Source organism: Geotrypetes seraphini, chromosome 5 (assembly GCF_902459505.1).
Source record: "Geotrypetes seraphini chromosome 5, aGeoSer1.1, whole genome shotgun sequence".
Classification (NCBI taxonomy): Eukaryota; Metazoa; Chordata; class Amphibia; order Gymnophiona; family Dermophiidae; genus Geotrypetes; species Geotrypetes seraphini.
The window spans coordinates 148,972,678-148,994,430 of NC_047088.1; the positions used below are offsets into that span (position 1 = coordinate 148,972,678).

Here is a 21,753-nt window from a genome sequence, read left to right on the forward strand (position 1 = left end):
GCTGGACATATATCTAAGTAACCTTGTTTTTTGGATATTCTCTTCAGCCAGTTTAAGATCTCTTGTGTGTTGACTGGGGTGAATTTTGACTAGCATCTGTCATCTGGAATCCCTTCATTCTCATTGTATTTGTTGGGTGAAGATTTATGTTATCTTCTGGGATGTATGTGTGTGATGTCCTCACGATTCTGATTTTTTCTTGAAATTGGTATGCTAGGTTGTCTACGTCCAGTTGTTGTTATGCTGGTCTGTCTGTTATATCTTTTGTGGAGATTAGTGAGTTGTAGATTCTAAAGAGACATTTGGAGGAATTTTTAGATTGGGTAATCAGGTTATTGTAGTATGACTTTTTTTTTTTCTTCGGTTACTGCTGATTTGTATTGTTTCATTTCTTTTTTTCCTCCAGTTAATGTAGAGTTCTAGTCTTTGTTCTTTTTTTCCAGATTCTTTCCGTTCTTCTTACTTCTTCCTTATGGCCTTTAGCTGTTCTGTGAACCATGGGTTAAGAACATAAGAAGTTGCCTCCACTGGGTCAGACCGAGGTCCATCTTGCCCAGCGGTCCACTCCCGCGGCGGCCCATCAGGTCCGCGACCTGTGAAGTGGTTTCTGACCACTTCTATAACCTACCTCAAGTTCTATCTGTACCCCTCTATCCCTTTATCCTCCAGGAACCTATCCAAACCCTCCTTGAACCCCTGTACAGAGTTCTGGCCTATCACATCCTCCGGAAGCGCGTTCCATGTGTCCACCACCCTCTGGGTAAAAAAGAATTTTCTAGCATTTGTTCTAAACCTGTCCCCTTTCAATTTCTCCGAGTGACCCCTAGTGCTTGTGGCTCCCCACAGTTTGAAGAATCTGTCCTTATTCACTTTCTCTATGCCCTTAAGGATTTTGAAGGTTTCTATCATGTCCCCTCTAAGTCTCCTCTTCAGGGAGAACAGCCCCAGCATTTTTAACCTGTCAGCGTATGGAAAATTTTCCATACCTTTTATCAGCTTAGTCGCCCTCCTCTGCACTCCCTCGAGTACCGCCATGTCCTTCTTGAGGTACGGCGACCAGTATTGAACACAGTACTCCAGGTGCGGGCGCACCATTGCGCGATACAGCGGCATGATGACTTCCTTCGTCTGGGTTGTGATACCCTTTTTGATGATGCCCAGCATTCTGTTTGCTTTCTTTGAGGCTGTCGCACATTGCGCCGATGGTTTCAGTGATGTTTCGACCATCACCCCCAGGTCCCTTTCCAGGTTACTCACCCCTAGCAGTGTTCCCCCCATTTTGTAGTTGAACATCGGGTTCTTTTTCCCTACATGCATGACCTTGCATTTCTCTACGTTAAAACTCATTTGCCACTTTTTTGCCCAGTCTTCCAATCTCGTTAGGTCCCTTTGCAGGTCTTCACAGTCTTCCGTGTTTCTAACCCTGCTGCAGAGTTTGGTGTCATCAGCAAATTTGATAACCTCACATTTTGTCCCTGTCTCCAGATCATTAATAAATTGAACAGTAGAGGTCCCAGCACCGACCCCTGCGGAACTCCGCTCGTGACCCATTGCCAATCTGAGTATTGGCCCTTGACTCCAACCCTCTGTTTCCTGCCCACTAGCCAGTGTTTGATCCATCGGTAGATATCCCCTTGCACCCCGTGGTTCCACAGCTTTTTAAGTAGCCGTTCGTGAGGTACCTTGTCGAAGGCTTTTTGGAAGTCAAGGTAAATGATGTCTATGGATTCTCCCTTATCCATCTGACTGTTTATTCCCTCAAAGAAGTACAGCAAGTTCGTGAGGCATGACCTTCCCTTGCAGAAGCCATGCTGGCTTGCCTTCAGTTGTCCATTGTTTTCTATGTGTTCGCAGATTTTGTCCTTTACCATTGCTTCCATCATCTTTCCTGGAACCGAGGTCAAGCTCACAGGCCTGTAGTTTCCCAGGTCACCCCTTGATCCCTTCTTAAAGATGGGCGTGACATTTGCTATTTTCTAGTCCTCTGGGATCTCCCCAGTTTTTAGGGAGAGGGAAGTTACATATTTGGCGAAGTGTCTCTGTTATTTCGTTTCTCAGTTCTTTTAGTACCCTTGGGTGGATGCCGTCCGGGCCTGGTGATTTGTCGCTCTTTAGTCTGTCTATCTGTCTGAGGACATCCTCTTTGCTTACCTCTAGTTGTACCAGCCTTTCGTCGTGTTCTCCGTTTATAATCACCTCGGGTTCTGGGATATTGGATGCTGTTTCAGTTTTCTTGTTTATATTGGTGCAGTCTTATCTCGAACCTTATTTGCTAGATTTTGCCAGGAAATAATGCCTTCATCTATTGGCTCTAGTGTTTCATTAATTTCTATCCAGAATTCTTCTGTTGGTATTTCCTTATAATTCCTAACATTCTATTTGCTTTCTTAGCAACCACCACACATTGAGCAGAGGATTTCAATGTATTCTCAATAACACCTAGATCCTTTTCCTGGGCAGTGGCGCCTAAAGTGGAGCACTGCATCATGTAGCTATAGTTCTTTTTTTCCATATGCATCACTTTGCACTTGTTCACATTTGCAATTTTGATGCCCAGTCTCGCAAGGTTCTCATGAAATTTTTCGCAATCCTCTTGCAACTTAACAACTTTGAACAACTTAATGCTACTACTGGAAATCAGAACAGTAGTGGAGGTGGCAGCGGGAGGGAGGTGCGACCATGTAATTGCTACAGTCCTGGAAGTGAGCGACCAAGGAAAATCTTTGAGCAATGCTCACTAAAAGTTTGAGCAATCGCTCACCTTAGATGGAACATAGCTTGTAGGTATTGAACATGTTCATAAAATTATGTTGGTAATGGTATCTTGGCTCAGTTCATATAGCATGGCACCTGCCATATCTGTCAAAAAGATAGAACATAATTATTCCTACATGTAAAAAGAAACATGAGGTGAATAACAGGAGAAGAAAATCAGAGCTGAAAAATCAGCTTCCTTTAATTGGTTCATGTAGTTTCCCCTATCCCCTCAAAACACTTTTTAGCTTTCTCTCCTTGTGCTGCTTTTAGCTTAATTTTACTTTCAATTTAACATGTGGCAGCTTTCACTATTCTCCTTATAATTGCATATTATATTTCTTAGTTTGGAGCAGGTCTTAATGGGGTTTTTTTCTCTCTTCTTGCAGAACAGAATGGAATCTATTCATCGGCCCTTTGCTTCACTTATGCCCCCTTTATCCCCTCAGGCAAAGTCGATTATCCCGCATGCTACTTCACAGCCATCCCCTCCTGCCCCACCCCCTCCTCCTCCCCCACCACCACCTCTCCCACCACCACCACCTCCTCTTCCCAGCCAGTCCACAACCCCTACAGTCTCAACACCCACATTGTTTGCAAAATATAGTACTATAACTAGATTGCAGAATGCCTCTCAGTATTCTGGGTTGCAGTTCAAACCACCTTCTATTAGCCAGCAAATTTCACCACATTTGCATTCAGGAAAACCTCATATGATGGTAACACCTAATGGCGGAATTCCTCCGCCTCCTCCCCCACCTCCCCCTCCCCCTCCTCCTCCACCAGGATCAGCTATGGCAATGCTAAAACCAGCACCCTGTACATCATCTGTACCACTATTCACTCCTCCACCACCACATCTAAAAATGCATCATATCCAGGAAAATTTTTTTCAGATTGCTCCTCCACCTCCATCTCCACCGCCACCGCCACCTGCCCCACCACCACCACATCTGCTACCAGCACCTTCAGGACCCCAAGCTCCTCAAAAACCTTTTCTAACAATCCCACCACAGACTGTTTCCAAGACTACATCACCTGTTAGCCAAATTCCAACCCCTATCCCTATTCCTTCTGTTCCATCAGTGAAAAAGCAGCAACATTTATCAGCTTCCCAGACCTCACCACCACCTCCTCCAGCTCCTGTTGTTGCAGGACCCATTCCTCCCCCAACTTTACCAAAACAGCAGAACTACTCTGCCAAGCCCCCCCTTTCTCCACAATCACCTATGCCATCCATTGTGAAGCAGTTAGCTAGCCAATTTCCATCACCACCACCACCTCCTCCTCCTCCAGAGCCTCAACCCTCAAAGCCAGTCCCATCAGGTATGGGTCCACAGTCCCCTCCAGCAGTCAAAGCTAAGCCTAAGTGGCAGCCTGGTTCTGTTCCCTCTCCTGAATTTCCACCCCCTCCACCTGAAAGCAGCCTAGTATTCCCACCCCCCCCCTCTCCTGCTACTTCTCCAGCTCCTCCATCACCATCCACTCCCGAAAAAATTAATTCTCCAGTCAAAAAGCCTGGCAAAACTTCCAGCCCTGGAGGGAAGAAGCCACCACCAACGCCACAGAGAAACTCCAGCATCAAATCCAATAGCTCTGCAGAGTACCATGAGTCTAAGAGGCCCTCTGTGGATAATCTTGTCAGCAAATTTGTGCAACCTTCAGATCCTCCAGGATCACCATCCAAGGATTCACTGCCACCTCCTGCAGCTCCTCCGAAACCTGGAAAACTCAGTCTTTCTGGGGTGAATCTACCTACAGTTTTTCATCAAGGAGGCTCTGGGAAAACACCAAGTTCATACATGTCAGCAAAGGACCATGTTGTAGAATTTCCTTCTCCCCCTTCTGATTCTGACTTTCCACCACCTCCACCAGAATTAGATCTCCTCCCTCCTCCACCAGTGGATGCACCAGCTCTGTTTTCAGGCAGTACTGCACCAAAAGTTGCTGTTGTTAATCCTCAGCCTCAGACATGGTCTAAATCATCTGTAAAGAAAGCTCCACCACCAACACGCCCAAAAAGAAATGATAGTACTCGTTTGATGCAGACAGAAATAATGGAACCACAATTACCGGTCAACTCTCAAGTGCCCACATCACCTAAGCCCAGCCTTAGTGTGCAACCGGGTTTCTTAGCTGACCTGAATAGGACTCTGCAGCGTAAATCTGTTACTCGTCATGGCTCCCTTTCTTCTGCTCGTGTGTCCCGATCAGAGCCAACAGCCACAATGGATGATATGGCACTTCCTCCACCACCACCTGAACTGCTAGGTGACCAGCGAAAGGCTAGCTGCTATGGAGGCAGTCATATATCAGGTTATGCAACATTACGAAGGGGGCCACCTCCTGCGCCTCCTAAAAGGGACCAGAACACCAAGCTTTCTAGAGACTGGTAATCAATCTAAGATAAATTGACTTTGCATATGGTGGGTTTAAAAGTAATTCTACAATCAGCTTGATGAACTGTACAGAACATGTAGGAGCTTCTGGTATGATAAGACTAGATCAAGAGAAATCGCTACTGATAGTAGCAAAGGGTAATTCTATACATTCCCCTTTTCATATGTAGAGCTCTGTAAGGTAGGAGTTTGAGGGAGGCAGGCAAGCAGGCATCCTCTGTTTCAGTTGTCTTTTATCTTACTAATGGATAGGACCAAAAATGTTTCTTACTTTTTCTGCATTTATGAAAATATATTTTGTAGTGTATGTCAGCTTGACATGGCTGTGCATGTATTACAAATGTAGGTATATATACAATACATATAAAATAAAAATAACCAGAATGTTTTTTGTATACCTTGTTTATTTTTCCAGTCAGCTAAAAGATGTTAATAAATTTGATGCTAGTTGGAATTTCAGCTTAGACTGCTTAAATTGTTTTGGACATAATTAATGTTGGTAAGCACTTTCATTTTCCAACTCAAGCTCAGCTGACCAAGTCTCTTTTAAATTTGAAAAGATCTTGCAGGTACTATTGATGGGTGACTAGATAATGGAGTACCAAAATAGGTGGTATTTATACACTGCCATTTGAAAAATTCAGACTTATCATACTTAAACATTCTGGTCATTACACTACTGAAAAAAATATGTCTGAAATGACTGTTGGGTGCATAGTGGCTTAGAATATAATGCATTTGTCTTTCTCATGACTGAAATTACAATTGATTCTGAGAATTTTATTCATGAGTGGGGTATATGCACATTGCAAAATTTATTATATTTTATAATTTTGTAATAGAACAGACTAGAGGGGAAATGTCAACTCCATGTAAGCCATTTGGGAACCTGAATTTTGGAACAACTTGATGTGGATTTTCCCAAGGCTGCTAATGTTTTCTTTTTTTGTGCAGTTTTTATATGTAGCCACAGATAAGCACAGTATACCGAAGTCAACTTTTTATTTATATTGTGTTGGGTTTTCATGTCTGCAGTGTGTTGTAGTGCAGGCTATAAAATGAAGATTTTATACTTGGGAAATATTTGTAGTGTACAAAAGTGACCAGTGTTTTATGTGACCTTGTTTCATGTATTATGGGGAAACCTTTCAACTTCACCATCACTTGCCTATCTTGAAGTAAAAAAGGGCTTGACTTCTCAGCTCCCAAGAATAAAATACAGACCAGGTGGAATAACTTTCAAGTCCTGCTAATGGGGATAGTACAAAGAGTTTTTCCATTTGTGTTGTCATGATATTAATATTGAGCTTGAAATTCTGGAGCCACGTTTTTTAGAAACCTCAGTGAGAACAAAAAGGAATTGGTGCATAAGCAAGATTTGAACATATCTGAGCTGAGGACTGACAATGAAATGCTTCCCCAAAGAACATACACACACACACTTCTAATAGAAAAATAACTTTTTTCTTGGGCTTGTTTGTCTCACAAGCTTTCTTTACCCTTGCTACTTCAATAATTCACTGATTGACAAAGGTTAAGGATCTCTTAGAAACACTACCAACTCCAGTTTTAAAGCCTACTGTTTTTGTATTATACGTATGATGTCCTTTTCGAGTACCAGACTTTGTGATAATATAGTACGTAAGTGGTCTTGCCTACTCTGTATTTATACAGCACAGTGTAAAATTATGCTTATCTCCCACAAAGGCATACTGTACTTTTGTTAACCCACAGGTTTGAGATTCATGATACAAATTGGATCAAATTTGTGGATAGGAGAAACAATTCACTGCACTGTAGAAGAATGTTCCCAAATTAAAAGTAGCAAAAGTCTGCTTTTCAAAGAGAAGGTGCTAAACCATTAGCCTTCCCAGAAGAGTTTGGATTTAATTGAAGACACTCAAACTATTTCCTGGAAATCTTGAATTATTTTTTATAGTATGGTTTTAGACCATGAAAATGCGCCACTCTGTGCTTTATAAGTCAATGCAGATTCATGAGACTATTTTTGTATCTTTTAAACTGTTCACAACGTTGTGTTAAGATTTTTGACCATTTTATGCTCAAAGTGTCCTTAATTACATTTGCATCCGTGAGTGAAAAATTAAGCATGTATAATTTCATCTGACTATCTTTATAGTAGTAAGGTTATCATCACTTGTTGTCTATTTTAGGTGATGGATAGCGAATGTGTGGTACTTTATGCCCAGTTCTACTGGCACTAAGAGTCATAACTGAAGATGACCTGTTAATTTTAAAAGCTTGGCACTTCATGCGACCTCAACTGTAAAGTATTTGGTAGTTAACTGATATAGTAATAAGATTATAGTACTGAATTTTCCACCACTCTGCCCCTGAGAAGTTCACCTAACAGATTAATCTTTCCATAAAGTAAGCAGATATGTAGTTTCACTGGCCATTGTAAACTATGTGTTAGCCCCCCTAACACCAGAAAAATTTGCTGATTTGTTTCATTCTCCTGAACCCCCAATGGTGTGCTTCAGCCATGGATTAGGATAGGGAGCATTACTAGAATGAGGAAGAGGGCTGAATGCCTAAAATCAAAACTTAGTTGGAAAATACATTGTACATTGGTCTATGAATGCCAGGAGGGGAACAATATTCTACATCTTTTGCTTGCATTAGATTTGAATTTGAAAATAAACTAGTAACCATTTGTGTGTGAAAATAGTCTTAATGCGATGAGTTTTGTAAGGTACACAATTTTTTTGTTTGATCCATCAGTTTCCTTCTGTTCCTTTGAATTTTCAGCTCATTTGGAGCCAAGGCTGAGATCTTTTGATGAGCCTTGATTCATAATTACCTGGGATTTTCCCCTCTTTAATTATCTTTAGGTCAGTTATTGCAGTGAGTCCTCATCTAGGGATCATGAACCAGGACCTTTTCAAGATTGCTGTAATTGTGGGCCCTAAATCCAGCTATTAGGCGTCACCATTGCACAATGCCTGACTTCCTCCCTCAACAGGTGATGTGACTACGTGTACTGCCTCTGCAGCACCTGAGCCAGGAATCAAACACCAAATCTTCTGCTGAGCTACCAGGCTTGCCAGTTATAGATAATTCAGTATCACATGTATTTACACAGCAAACAGCAATTCCATTTCATAATACACATAATACCTAACCATGTATCCTATTGTTAACTTCGAACTGAAATATCTATTTTAGACAAGATGTTTGCTTTTTTTAATTTCTATTTTGCATCAGCTTCATACTGTAAGAGACTACTTTGATTCCTTTTTACACGTGATCCAGGCCTTATAAGTTTCAAGGCTTGATTAGTTTAACTATCTATACAGGAATAACAATGTGAGTAATCTGAGATGATTACAGACACTTCAAAATACAGCTAATGGCCATGCACACTGATTTGATTCTGCAAACCCGTTATTGATGAAGAACCACTGACTCCCCATTCCATATAGAACGGTTTAAAATTCTGGTCCTTGTACATAAGTCAACTTATCTTTGTTGATTACTGTGTTCTCTATTTGAAAAGAAATTCACACTACCACCACCATCAGTGGCTAGATACGCTAGTACATGCTTTCTTTTTAAATTGCACCAATTCTCTGGAATGCTCTCGGAACTGAATTTGCTCTCACACAATTTAGGGCCCTTTTAAAAGCACATTTTTATACACAGGCGCTTGGCCTACACTAACATACATTGAAAGAGGAAGGTTGCTGTACAATAACGTGGCTGTATCTGTGTTGAGTAAAATGATAAGCTTCCTGGTTAACTAGGTGTAGTGTGTATATAAGACCCATTTTTGAATTATGATTGAATATGGGAGTGTGCTTTGGTATGAATGGCTAAGTTTTTTAGCTGATTAAAAACAGAGTTCTTTTCCTTTCTTTTAAAATATTTTATTGATTGTACACCGATCTGACATGCTTATTGAGAACGGTATATCAAACACTAATAAACCATAACTTTTACAGGATTGACATTGAATCTTAGGGCTCCTTTTACGAAGGTGTGCTAGGGCCTTAACGTGCGGAATAGCGCGTACTAGCCGCTACCGAATCCTTTTGAGCAGGCGGTAAATTTTCGGCTAGCGCACGCCATAGCACGCGCTAAAAACACTAGCGCACCTTCATAAAAGGAGTCCTTAGTTTAATAGCTACAGCCCAAACTGTTTCAGATGACCTATAATCCTGTGGCAGTTGTTCCTAATACTGTACTATTCCACCAGATCCTGGTAGAGTATCACTTTATGCTGGTTGAGTGATAAATGTTATTTCTCTGGAGACAAGCAGGGGATATGCAGGCACACTTGGTGGATTCCGCTGACTGAGCCTGTGTGCCGGTGCTCTTCCCTAGCTAGGTAAGCTTTTGAGTTTACTGGGTATGTGCAGGAGTCCCTACATCTTTAGCCCCTCCCCTCAGCCTGTCAGTTTTTTCTTCGACCACTCCTGACAGGTCGCAGCTTTCCCCTCACTCTTCTTCACAAAAGATTTCTTCATTTAATAAGATTTAGTTTAAACTTTTCCCTTAGATAGAAAAAAAAGATTTAATAAATTAATAAAATAGAGGGCTTGAAATGTTAAACCAAGTAGCTTTACAAAGACTACTTAAATTTCTTTAAAAAATGGATAACAGCAACAGTCCACGAGAACAGAGAGGACTTTAAAAAAAAAAATTTTAATACCTGTAGCGTAAAACGTTGATGAATACTTTTTTCTCTGGAGCGCCGGTTTCTTGCAGGTAGTTGGTAGGATCAGGAGGGCGCTTTTCAGCAGTTGATGGAAAGCTGCACAGAGGCACTTCAAGCCGCACCATCAAAGACATCCATTAAATTGCATTCTGCACCACTTGCTCCCTCCCCCCCAAGGTCCTGTTTTGGTACCACAAAGGGGGAGGGAAGCCTACCACCACCTTCGATGCTGTCTAAAAAAATTTTTATTTAAATGAAAAGAAATTGCAAAATCGGCAGGCCAACAGGAAAAGAAGCTCCCATCGCTGGAATGCTCTTAAACTCCTTCACCTTTGGCAGCATCATCTTTGACACAGAGCTCTACTTTGCAAGCGGTAGTGGCTCTCTCTCAAATTCAGAGGTGCCGCTGCAGAACATGGTGTCTGGAGGTGGTGTATTAAAGATGAAAAGCAGTTATTGACAAGTCTTAACAGAGCAGCTGCCCTCCCACACCAACTTTCAGTGATGGTGGCGGAGATCTTGGGTAGGGCTAGGTCTCCAGTTTTGGGACTGATGCCCTCCCCCTACAACATGGAGGAACCTGACAGCAAACAAATGGCCTGCAGTATTGAAGATGTAGCAGGTGCTAGCTGATGGAGATTCTGCTCCCTCCCCTCAAGGTCCTGTTTCGGCCTGCTGGGAGTGAATTATCTGCAATGACATCAACTCAGCAGAGGAACAGTACAGACGGGAGAGGCTTTCACAGGCCTAGTCTCGGACTCGCGGTCCTCCTAGTGTCAAGTAAGTAAGCACTATCTGCAAACTCTGATACACTGTCAAGACTCATGGAGTGGCTTTGCCTCACACTCTATTTTTATTTTCACTTTCCTCAGTCCAGAACTGGATGAGCACCCTCATCAAAGGAACTACCTCCCCCTACTCAGGACTCACAGTAGATACTGCAGGGGTGGGGGGTTAAATTCAACAAATGCTTCAGGTCCTACTGCCCTAACATCTGTGATTTGGGTGCAGAAGGGGGTGCGGTAGCTTCGTTCAGGAAGAGCCAGATGAAAAACAAACCACTGCTTTCATTTCTCAGTATTGAGCCTCCAATGTTTTTGGCAGGTTCTTAGAGATTTCACATTTTCAACCTGTTTAATTTTAGATTTTCTTCCTCCGGTTGATTTCTGAGTGTAATTAACTTATATTCAACACAACGAACCCCCTCCAACTAATGGGAGAACCTTCTCTCCCGCAATTTGAGGGCACGAGCCTCTCATTGTGACTTATCATTTTTTCTATCATTAGCTATTCCAGTAATTCACTGTCAGTGACAAGTTCAGGCACAAACAACATATTTACTGCATTTATTCACTTTTTGTGCAGTATGCCACACACTTCTTGCAGCTGCTATAGAAATCTGTCATTCTATATACAGTATATTATCTCTATAGACATATTTTCCAACTGCTCTAGATTCATCAGAGATTTACTTAAGAGTCACATTCAGTGCAGGCTTACTGATGCAACTCTCTCCACATAACCATGCTTATTTACTAGTACTCTTTGAATTTCATCTGCTGCATTAGCTATGTGCTTTTTAGCTTTTTATTTTCTGAACAGCATTGGCTTGCAGTATTCTCACCCAACGCAAGAACCATATGTTGCTGTTGGATGTATAATGACCAGACTTCTCTATCAATAATCTCTTTCAGTTTGGAGATGAACAGCGGTACCTCATAACATAGATAGCAGACTAGGTCTTCTTCAGTACAGCTTATCAAATACTTCAAGAACCTGGCATGGCTATGAAATAACTTAAATATTCTCTCAGTATCTTCCAGTAATGGCTCCACATTTACACACACAATGCCACTTCCCGTACCTCCAAGACATTACGGTATTCCTTTTTTTACCTAGATTCCTTTTGCACTCTAGTATATCCTTCTCTTGCTAACTCCGATCTGTTCCCCTCCTTTTTCTTGGTGCTTCACAATTTTCAGCACTTTTTTCCATTCATGTTTCTGTCTTCCTCGAACTTCTTTCCAGTGACACATATTTTCTGGGGTTTTTCTTATACGTCACTTTACTTGTCTTTAGGCATGCCATGGCTCAGACATTCTGGATTAATTCACGTAGATCAAATTACAATATATTACATCAGCTTTGATTACTTTATTTACTTCCTGTCAGAACCCCTCAACACGTTAGAGGCTTTCTACACTTGTACATTTTCATATATGAAGCCATATTTTTTGTCTCTTCATCCTCTAGTCTCCAGTTTCATGATGACATTCTTCTTACCAAATCAAATCAAAGGCATCCTCCAGTGGTTTTACGATCTTACTGTGATAACTTCCAGTCTGGTGTGATAACTTCCAGTCTTCAGCCAAAACATATTCATCTTCTCATTGGGGAAGTATTTTTTCTTATTCCTCTTACATCGGTATGCTGAGTCAGAGCACTAATGCCCTTGTTTCAGATTCAACTTAAACCACATGTTGCACTTATACGTATCCTCACTTCATACTTCGGTTGCCCAAAACCTCACAAAGATACTTTTGGGTTGAATCACTCATTAGATACTAGCAGGCTTTTCATGCCTTTCACCAAAACCACTTTCTTTACAAAGCAAGAGGATGGTATTCCTTTCCTACGCGCCTTCAGTGCCAGCAATAATAACTTCGGGAACCCATCTACATTCCATTCCCTCTCAGTCCAACTGTAAACCAGCTACTTTCTCCTCAAGCCAGACCTTTATATCCCTTCATGGTTACATAGAGACTCATTCTAAACTACCAAACCTCAGACACCTCCAAAGGACCGTCTGTTAACTTCTAAATACTAGAAAATCAACAAACAAGTGGTGACCTGACATGTGCTCATTGCGAACATTAATAAAATAAAATAACAAAAAAGTCTGGTTGACAGCATGGATATTGAAAGTTCGCTCTTAGCTCATTTTTCCACTTGCTCAACCTGTGAAGACATTTCTTCCTGCAGCAATGTGCCCTTCTACTACCAAGTTTCTATCAATCTAAATGGGAACGTTTTTTCCATCTGGTTGTATGATCACCAACAGGTTCCTCTTCATTCTCCATTTCACTACATTTTATTCTGCCTTCTACATTTGTCAAATGCTGGTCTCAAATCAAACTCAGTCATATTTCATCTTCTATTTTGATCTCCCATACTTTGGTGGATACTAAACCTATTTCACTCCACACTCCCTCGTTTTATGATAAGTCTTACTAATCTTAGGCTTCCAATAGGAGACCCTCCTCTAGCGTGTGACCTACATTTTGTTTAGATCACTCAATGCAGGCCCCTTTTGAACCATTAAAATCTGCTTCCATTATGTTCCTTACTTCGAAGATAGTTTTTTCTCACAGTTTTCACTTCAGCAGAAGATTTAGTGAACTTCAAGCACTACCTGTAGTTACTTATTATCCTTATCTCAAACTTTTTTCCTTACAAACTCATCCCAGATTCCTTCCTACAGTTGATACGATTTTTCATCTCAGCCAATCTATTACCTTTGTTTTTTCCTCCTCCGCATTCCTCTCCAGCAGAGCAAGGACTGCATTGGACACATTGGACTGCAGAAGAGCATTACTTTTTTTTAACTCCAGCAACTGTTCAGTTTCGACAGACAAACCAGCTTTTTCCTTACAATCCAGCTACCGAGGAAAACAGGCAAAAAAAGAAAAGAAAAGAGCTCTCTTCTCTTGGATAGCACACTGTATTTATTTTTTGCTACACAGGAGCATACCTGAACCCTTCTGACTCAATTGAGGCTCAGAGTACAAGCTACAGCTTCTGCAATAGTGAATTTACCATCAATTTTCATTCAGGATATTTGTAAAGCTGTATCTTGGTCCGCATTACATATGTTCACAAAGCACTTGTATGGATCAGAGCTTACCACCAGATGTACGTTTTGGTCAATCAGTCTTCTGGAAATTGTTTGCACTGTGACTGTTTACCGCCACCCAAATCCTTTAAGGTTGAGACTCAACAAGTGTGCCTGCATATCCCCTGCTTGTCTCCGGAGAAAGCAAAGTTGCTTACCTGTAGACAGCAGGGGAATGCAGCCACACTTGCCCGCCTTCCATCCCCTCGTCTCATTCCTTTCCTTGCTAGAGACAAAACTGATAGACTGAGGGGAGGGGTTGTAGATATAGGGACTCCTGCACCAGTAAGCTCAAAAGCTTACCTAGCTAGGGGAAAGAACTGGCACAAAGGCTCAGTCAGCAGACTTCACAAACAAGTGTGGCTGCATTCCTCTGCTGTCTATGGCGAACACCTGTTACAGGTAAGCAACTTTGCTTTTTCATAGCAAGAACTGAAGCAGCTGCATCCATGTATATGTACTATTATAATCCTGCTGTGTCCTGAAAATAAGAGACAGGGATTCTTTAACCTGGATCTCTGCTAGGAATGCAGAACCTAATGATCTAGGGCAGGGCTGATTAACACCTGTCCTCGAGGGCCGCAATCCAGTCAGGTTTTCAGGATTTTCCCCAATGAATTTTAAGGCAATATATTTGCATTCACTGCATCCATTGTATGCAAACAGAACTCATGAATATTCATTTGGAAAATCCTGAAAATCTTGACCTGGCGAGGGCCGAGGTTGGACACCACGGATCTAGGGGTCGGCAACTTCAATCCTTGAGGGCCACATCCTAGTCAGTTTTTCAAAACTTCCACAATGAGTATGCATAAAATCTATTTACATACAATGGAAGCAGCACATGCAAATCAACTCATGTGTATTCATTATGGAAACTCAACTGTGGTTGCCCACCCCTGAACTAAATCATAAAAGCCAAAGTAAATATTATTGGAACCTCTGCACAAGCCAAGCTTGCATGTGTGTACTAAAAATGGAATATGATTTTTTTTTTTTTAAAGTTTGTTTACAATTGCTTGTTATAATAGAACTGATTTAATTTCCTGGGCCTAATTCAAACTATGTTTGAGGCTACCTATCATATAGTGTCAAAAATATGTTAACTAGCACAGGTCTGTAATAGCAGATCAGAAGGGCCAATTTGGCATTTGCTGTGAATAGCAGTCCAGTAGGTAGACTAATCTGTACCAGATTTAAAGTAGTTGCAAAGTCTTCCAATCTTGCTCCACATCTCTCCCCAAAGTATTTTCAGAGCACATCTTAAATCAGAGAGGACAGGGAGGTCAAAAAGAACTGATTTTTGAAGTTTCACATAGAAGAAGTTGATGGAAAAATAAAACAAATAAAAATCTGTGTATATGAGGGATCTCAAAGTCCCTCCTTGAGGGCCGCAATCCAGTCAGGTTTTCAGGATTTCCCCAATGAATATGCATTGAAAGCAGTGCATGCACATAGATCTCATGCATATTCATTGGGGAAATCTTAAAAACCCGACTGGACTGCGGCCCTCAAGGAGGGACTTTGAGACCCCTGGTGTATATGAAAGAGCAGTTTGCAATTGACTAGTTCCACAAACCAAATTGTTTAGAATGTTGGAGTCACCTGTTCCTTTCAATCCAAAATCAATTAGCATAAAATGTTAATAATTCCTTTGAACATCAGTTGATGGTGAATGTCCTGTTTGTTGATGCTTGCAATTGTTTAAATATTTAGTATGACCTTTGAAAATACATTAGTATAATGGGTTTTTTCCTTTGTTAATTTAAACCTTGACACATTTATAAAGTTTTCAATACCACTGAGCTGTTGGTTCACTGAAATATAAGGTTTCATTAATTAAGAGCTCAACCTTTTTGCAAGCTTAATGAGCTGCAATGTCATCCTGTTGAAATATAAAGTATTCAGAAATGTCTGGAAGTTTCTGCTGCAGTAGGATGTTTTTGGATTGTTTGGAAAAATGTTGGTGGTCCTGTGTTTTCCAGACACTCTGTGAAAAAATTAGGACACCACATGAAATATTCAGTTCTCTCTTAAGAAATGTTTACATATTGATGTCAAATCTTTTTTTTTATTTATCTCTTGAAAAGAAAGTGATGTAATTGCAGGTAAACAACAAAATTTTTCCTAGATTTACTCATGAAACAAAAGATATCCAAAAAATGTGTATTCTAACAGGAATAAATTAGGTCACCCTACACCCTAATAGCTAGTGTTACCCCCTATGGCTGAAATAACTGCAGTGAGACGCTTCTAGTCTCTGTCTGAGGAAAGTTTGTACCACTCCTCAATGCAGAATTCTTTCAGCTGTGAGATGTTTGAGGGTTTCTTGCATGCACAGCCTGTTTCAAATCACCCCACAGCATCTCAATGGAATTAAGATCAGGGCTTTGACTCGGCCACTCCAGAACTCTCCATTTCTTAGTTTTCAGTCAGTCCTTGGTGGATTTACTGGTTTGTGTCATTGTCATGTTGCAGCTTTAGCTTTAATTTTCTTACAGATGGTCTCACGTGTTCCTCAAGCACCCTCTGATACACGGTAGAATTCATGGTGGATTCTATGATAGTGAGCTGGCCAGGTCCTGCTGCAGCAAAGCATCTCCAAACTATGACACTTCTACCTTCATGCTTCACAGTTGGTATGAGGTTCTTTTCCTAGAATGCTGTATTTGGTGTACGCCAAACATGTCCTTTTTTCTGGTGTCCAAATAATTCAATTTTAAACTCATCTGTTCATAGAACACTATTTCAGAGTCCTGTTATTTGTCTGTGTTCTCTCTGGCAAACTTCAGTCCGGCCTTGCTGTTTCTCTTAGAGAGCAAAGGTTTCCTTCTTGAACACCTCCCATGCAAGTTAAATTTGTGCAGTCTCTGATTGTAGAGGCATGCACTTTCACATCAACAGTAGCAAGAGCCTGCTGTAGGTCCCGTGATGACATTTTAGGGTTTTTGGAGACTTCTTTTAGCATCTTGTGTTCTGCTCTGGGGGTCAACTTGTTTGGACAGCCAGACCTGGGCATGTTGGCAGTTGTTTAGAAAGTCCTTCACTTGTACACTGTTTTCTGGACCGTGGAATGGCTAATGTCAAATTCTTTCGAGATCTTTTTAAATCTCTTACCAGACTTTTATAAGTTGCTACAATCTTCTTTCTGAAGGCCTCAGGTAGCTCTTTTGATTTCACCATGTTGTTCACTGCAGCAGTCATGAGCACAATAACCCAAATGTTTGGAAGTTTAAGTAGGGCAAACCTCCTTCAAAATGCTGAGTAACGATATTCTAATCATGTGCACCTGATGTGATACAACTGTGTGTAATTTGAGACACTTTAAGTGGGATGATATGTGGGGGGGTCCTAATTTATTCCTCAGTTAGAATACACATTTTTGTGGATATCTTTTTTTTCATGAGTAAATCAAGGAAACGGTTTGTTGTTTACCTGCAATTACATCACTTTCTTTTCCAGAGATAAATAAAAAAAAGGATTTAACATCGATATGTGAACATTTTTTAAGAAAGAACTGAATATTTCATGGGGTGTCCTAATTTTTTCACATGACTGTATATGGAATTGTTCAATGTGAGCTGAGGTCTTCCAATTTGCTGTTGGTGAAAAGGGAACAAAATTGGTCATTAATGACCATAACTAGATGCCTGATCTGCAATCCTTTTCAAACAGGCAAGAAGAATACCAAGCCCTTCTTTTGTGGTGGCAAAAGGTAATTTCCAGTACAATAGGGATGGTATGCTGAGCCATAGGGTTGCCCATCTGTTCTTACAAGCATGCTTAAGATGTCAATCACAGCTTTTCAACTCCTCCTTTTCCATGGTCTCTGCTACCCCCTTCAGTTCTTCCTTCTGTAGGTGAGCATGAAGGTGTCTTTCTGATCTGTTACAGTTATTTCTTTGTTTTGTGGTATCTTTTTCAATTTTTCACTTTATTCATGGTTTATGTGGCTTCAAAAGATTGCTATGCCTGCTTGGAGAGGAGCAGACGTTTAAGTCTGCAGCTGTAAGGTGCATCCTTTGGGGATCTGTACAGCCAGCCTGCTGAAGATCTTTGGAGCTCAGGTTTCTGGGCCCTTAGCACTTGCTTACTTCCTTGACTTGGTCAGGAGCTTGAGCACAGGCTGTTAGGCATCAATAGCGTTAATTTGGGGCACTCACGGTGCCAGCTGCAGCTTTGTCACCCCCCCCCTTTTTTTTTTTTTTTACTGTGTCCGCCGAGCAGTCTGAAGATCTTGGTGTGGCAGCTGACCAGCAGCTTGAGGCAGAGAACCCCTCCAGATCCAGCTACACATTAAAGGAGCTGAAGCAGGCTGCAGCACCATTTCCCCAGGTGTTTTGACTGTTTCTGCAGTTAGGGTTTTTTATCCCCCTCCTCTAAAATCCTTTTTAAGTTTTTGGTCAGCCCTGAAGTGTTTTAAGTCATTTATTGGTGCCAAAAATGCTGCTGCAGGGCCATCTTGGATTTCCCCAATTTTTTCTAAGTTCTCAAACTTCTTCAAAACACCTCATTTTGCCTCAAAACTCATAAGGATGGAGTCCTCAGATCCTAATACCCCTATATCATGCCTTCTTTGCACTGAATAGGTGGCTGAAGACTGCCCTTGCGCCATGTGCCGCACGGTGTGGCAAGGCTTCGAGTTTAGCCCCTCCACAGGCCGAAACATGTATATGTCGAGTCATAGTTATTGGATGAATAAAAGGACATTTAGACAATAGATTGTGTCCAGTCTATTTAGGACAATTCCACCCCTTATTTTGCGTCTTTGCGTTTGTGGAATTGGTTCCCCTGTTCCATATACCCCCACTTTTGCCATTACTCCACCAGCACCTCTACCCAGAGAGCCTTTCAAGGTTCCAGACAGAAATTCTCCAGGATCTGGAGGAACCATGGTTCAGGTTCCCACTCTACAGTACCAGCTAAAAAGTAATCCGTTCTGAGCTTTTTGGGAAGGACAGGATATAAATCTAAATAAATAAAATCAGACCAATCCTCAAGCCGCCCCTCTGAAGAAAGGAGGTTGGCTCTTGGACTATCTGGAGGCCTGGGAACAGATAATGACCGACAACTGGGTCCTAGAGATTATCAGAGAGGGTTACAAAATATAGTTTGCTTGCCCTCTCTCCGACTGGTTTGTGGATTCGTTGGCAGGCAGGCCAGATATGGCAAAAAAGGATCCAGGCAACATTGCGAAGGTTGCTAGATATTCAGGCCATAGAACCTGTTTCTCCAGAACACTCTGGCTCCGTCAGATACTCCCTATACTTTGTCGTGCCCAAGAAAGGCTCAGAAGAGTTGAGTCTCATCTTGGATCTCAAACATGTCAACACGGCCCTGAAAAGTCCTAAGTTCCAGATGGACACCATAGTGGTGAAGCCAGGAGAGTTTCTAGCTGCCCTAGATTTGATGGAAGTTTACCGTCACATCCCAATCTTCCCAGAACACAAAGTTCCTCAGATTCCATGTGTTGGAGAATCACTATCATTTATCAGCACTTCCCTTTGGTTGGCAACAGTGTCCCGGACTTTCACTAAGGTTATGGTGGTGGTGGCCGCTTATATCTGCTGAGCGAGTTGGCACATGCACCTGAGTGGAAGGAGAAAAGGTGGTGGGGTCAGTTGTGGAGAGGTTGCAGAGTCTGTGTTGGACTGTGAACTTTCGAAAGAGCCACCTGGTTCTGACACAGTCCCTGGAATATCTGGGGGTCTTGTTCAACACAGCAGAAGGGTGAGTCTTTCTTCCAGAATTATGTAAACAGAAGCTTCTCAGTCAGATTACAGACCTGTTGGCCAAGACAGAGCCTACTGTGTGGCATTACCTTCAAATCCTTGGGTCAATGGCGGCTATGATAGAGGTGGATTCCAGGTGTCCATGGTATGCGGATTTTATACGATTACAAAAGGAGCAAAGTCTCAGACTCCAGATGCATCCAAACTTGCTCTTGCAGGGGCCGATTGCCCTAGAACAGGGGTGTCAAAGTCCCTCCTCAATACTCCGAAGAAGTCATTGCTACTCTACTTCAAGCTAAAAAGCCAGCAGCGGTTTCAGCATATGCATGGGAGATGTTTCAGCTCTGGTGCAACAAAGAAAAGTTAGAGCCAGGCAATTCCCCCACCTCGTCAGTACTGGCATTCATCCAAGAGGGCCTTTACAAGGGTAGTGGTATCCCTTAGAGTTCAAGTAGGGTTCTCATGCTTCTGGGACCAAGAGAAGAGAGCTTTGCTAGAGGCCCACCTGGACATAGGTTCTTAAAGGGTGCTCTGAGTCTACGGCCCCTGATTTGAGATCCGTTTCCTTCCTGGAATCTTAATATAGCTTTAGAGGGACTCAGCAGAGCTCCGTTTGAGCCCTTACAAAAGGCTTTCCTCATAGATCTGTCAGTCAAAGCAGTCTTCTTGGTGGCAATTACTTCTGCCAGAAGAGTCTCAGAAGAGCAGGCCCTGTCGTGTAGCAAGTCATTTCTCAGGTGTGACCTTGCCTAGGTTTCACCCCACAGGGTCCAAGAAGAAAGACCTTAAGGTTTGGACAGGATAGTCCTATTGCATTGCCTGTGGATAACGAGTTTCATCTTTTAGATCATTTTTTTTGTGTTAACCAATCAGGCAGGACAAGGCATACCCACTTCCAAGGCTACCACCTCCAGATGAAATTGCAGAACAATATTCTCTGCATACATTGGTTATGGCAAACAGCCGCCTATCTTGTTGAAGGCACATTCAACAAGAGTGGCCTCTTGGGCAGAAGCAAGGGCAATTCCTCCTGAGATTAGTAGATCTGTATCCTGGTCCTCCCTTCATACTTTCACCAAATTCTACAAGGTGGACATAGCACAGGAGGATACCACTTTTGGGTCTTCAAGTGTTACGTGCAGGCTCATTTCTCCCACCCTAGTCTTTGGGGACTGCTTAGGTACGTCCCTATGAGTCAGCATACCATCCCTATTGCAGTGGAAAAAGAGATTATGTTCTTACCTTGATAATATCTTTCTAGTAGATAAGGATGGTATATTGAACTCTTTACTCAGCAGTTTATCTGATGCGCCTGCTTTCTGACTTAAGCTTAATGGTCAGCTCCATAGCTAAGTTGTTACTGTCAGTCACACTATTAGATTATAAAGAGTTTCTATATAAGATTACAAGGGAGGAATGGTTGAGCTCCATAAATGTTTGAACTTATGTTTCTCATTTAACTTGTATTTTCTTACATTCATTATTCCTCTCAGAGGCTTGTTAATATTTTAACTATACAGTAAGACCTTGGTTTGCGAGCATAATTCGTTCCAGAAGCATGTTTGTAATCTAAAGCGAATTTCCCCATAGGAAATAATGGAAACTCAGACGATTCGTTCCACAATCCAAAAACTTTAATACAAAATACTGTATGTACTTGTATTGCAAGACCTCACTCGTTTAGAACAGTCATACACTCCTGCAGCATCAGAGAGGGAAATGCCATCAGCTCAGTTGTGATGATGTGACACGTGTATACTATATGTACTCGTATTGCAAGACTTTGTTCGTTTAGAAGTCACTACACTTTTGCAGCGTCAGAGAGAGAAGAACCATCGGCCCAGTTGTGGTGATGTGACACTTGTATACTGTATGTACTTGTATTGCAAGATTTGCTCATTTAGAACAGTCACTACACTCCTGCAGCGTCAGAGAGGGAAGAACCATCAGCTCAGTTGTGATGATGTGACGCGTGTATACTGCATGTACTCATATTGTAAGACATTGCTTGTTTAGAAGTCACTACACTCGCAACATTAGAGAGAGAAGAACCATCGGCTCAGTTGTGATGTGACGCGTGTATACTGTATGTACTCGTATTGCAAGACATTGCTTGTTTAGAAAGTCATTACACTCTTGCAGTGTCAGAGAGAGAAGAACCATCGGTTCAGTTCTGATGTTGTGATGTATGTATACTGTATGTACTTGTATTGCAAGACATTGCTTGTATATCAAGTTAAAATTTAATAAAATGTTTTGCTTGTCTTGCAAAACACTTGCAAACCAAGTTACTTG

The 21,753-nt window shown here is 41.7% G+C and overlaps 1 protein-coding gene across 6 annotated transcripts in view; it reads left to right on the forward strand.

Annotated features, from left to right (window-relative positions):
• The window catches only part of RAPH1 (Ras association (RalGDS/AF-6) and pleckstrin homology domains 1), a 494,561-nt gene that overhangs the window by 435,416 nt on the left and 37,392 nt on the right, over nucleotides 1-21,753 (forward strand). For 5 of the 6 annotated variants that reach the window (XM_033946873.1, XM_033946869.1, XM_033946870.1 and 2 more), the window contains one exon: nucleotides 3,144-7,830. The exons of the other annotated variant lie outside the window; for it this stretch is intronic. In XM_033946873.1, the coding sequence (XP_033802764.1) occupies nucleotides 3,144-5,150 (2,007 nt within the window). In that variant the 3' untranslated portion in view covers nucleotides 5,151-7,830. Of the gene's footprint in view, nucleotides 1-3,143; nucleotides 7,831-21,753 lie in introns of those variants that run through there. 6 annotated transcript variants of the gene reach the window in all.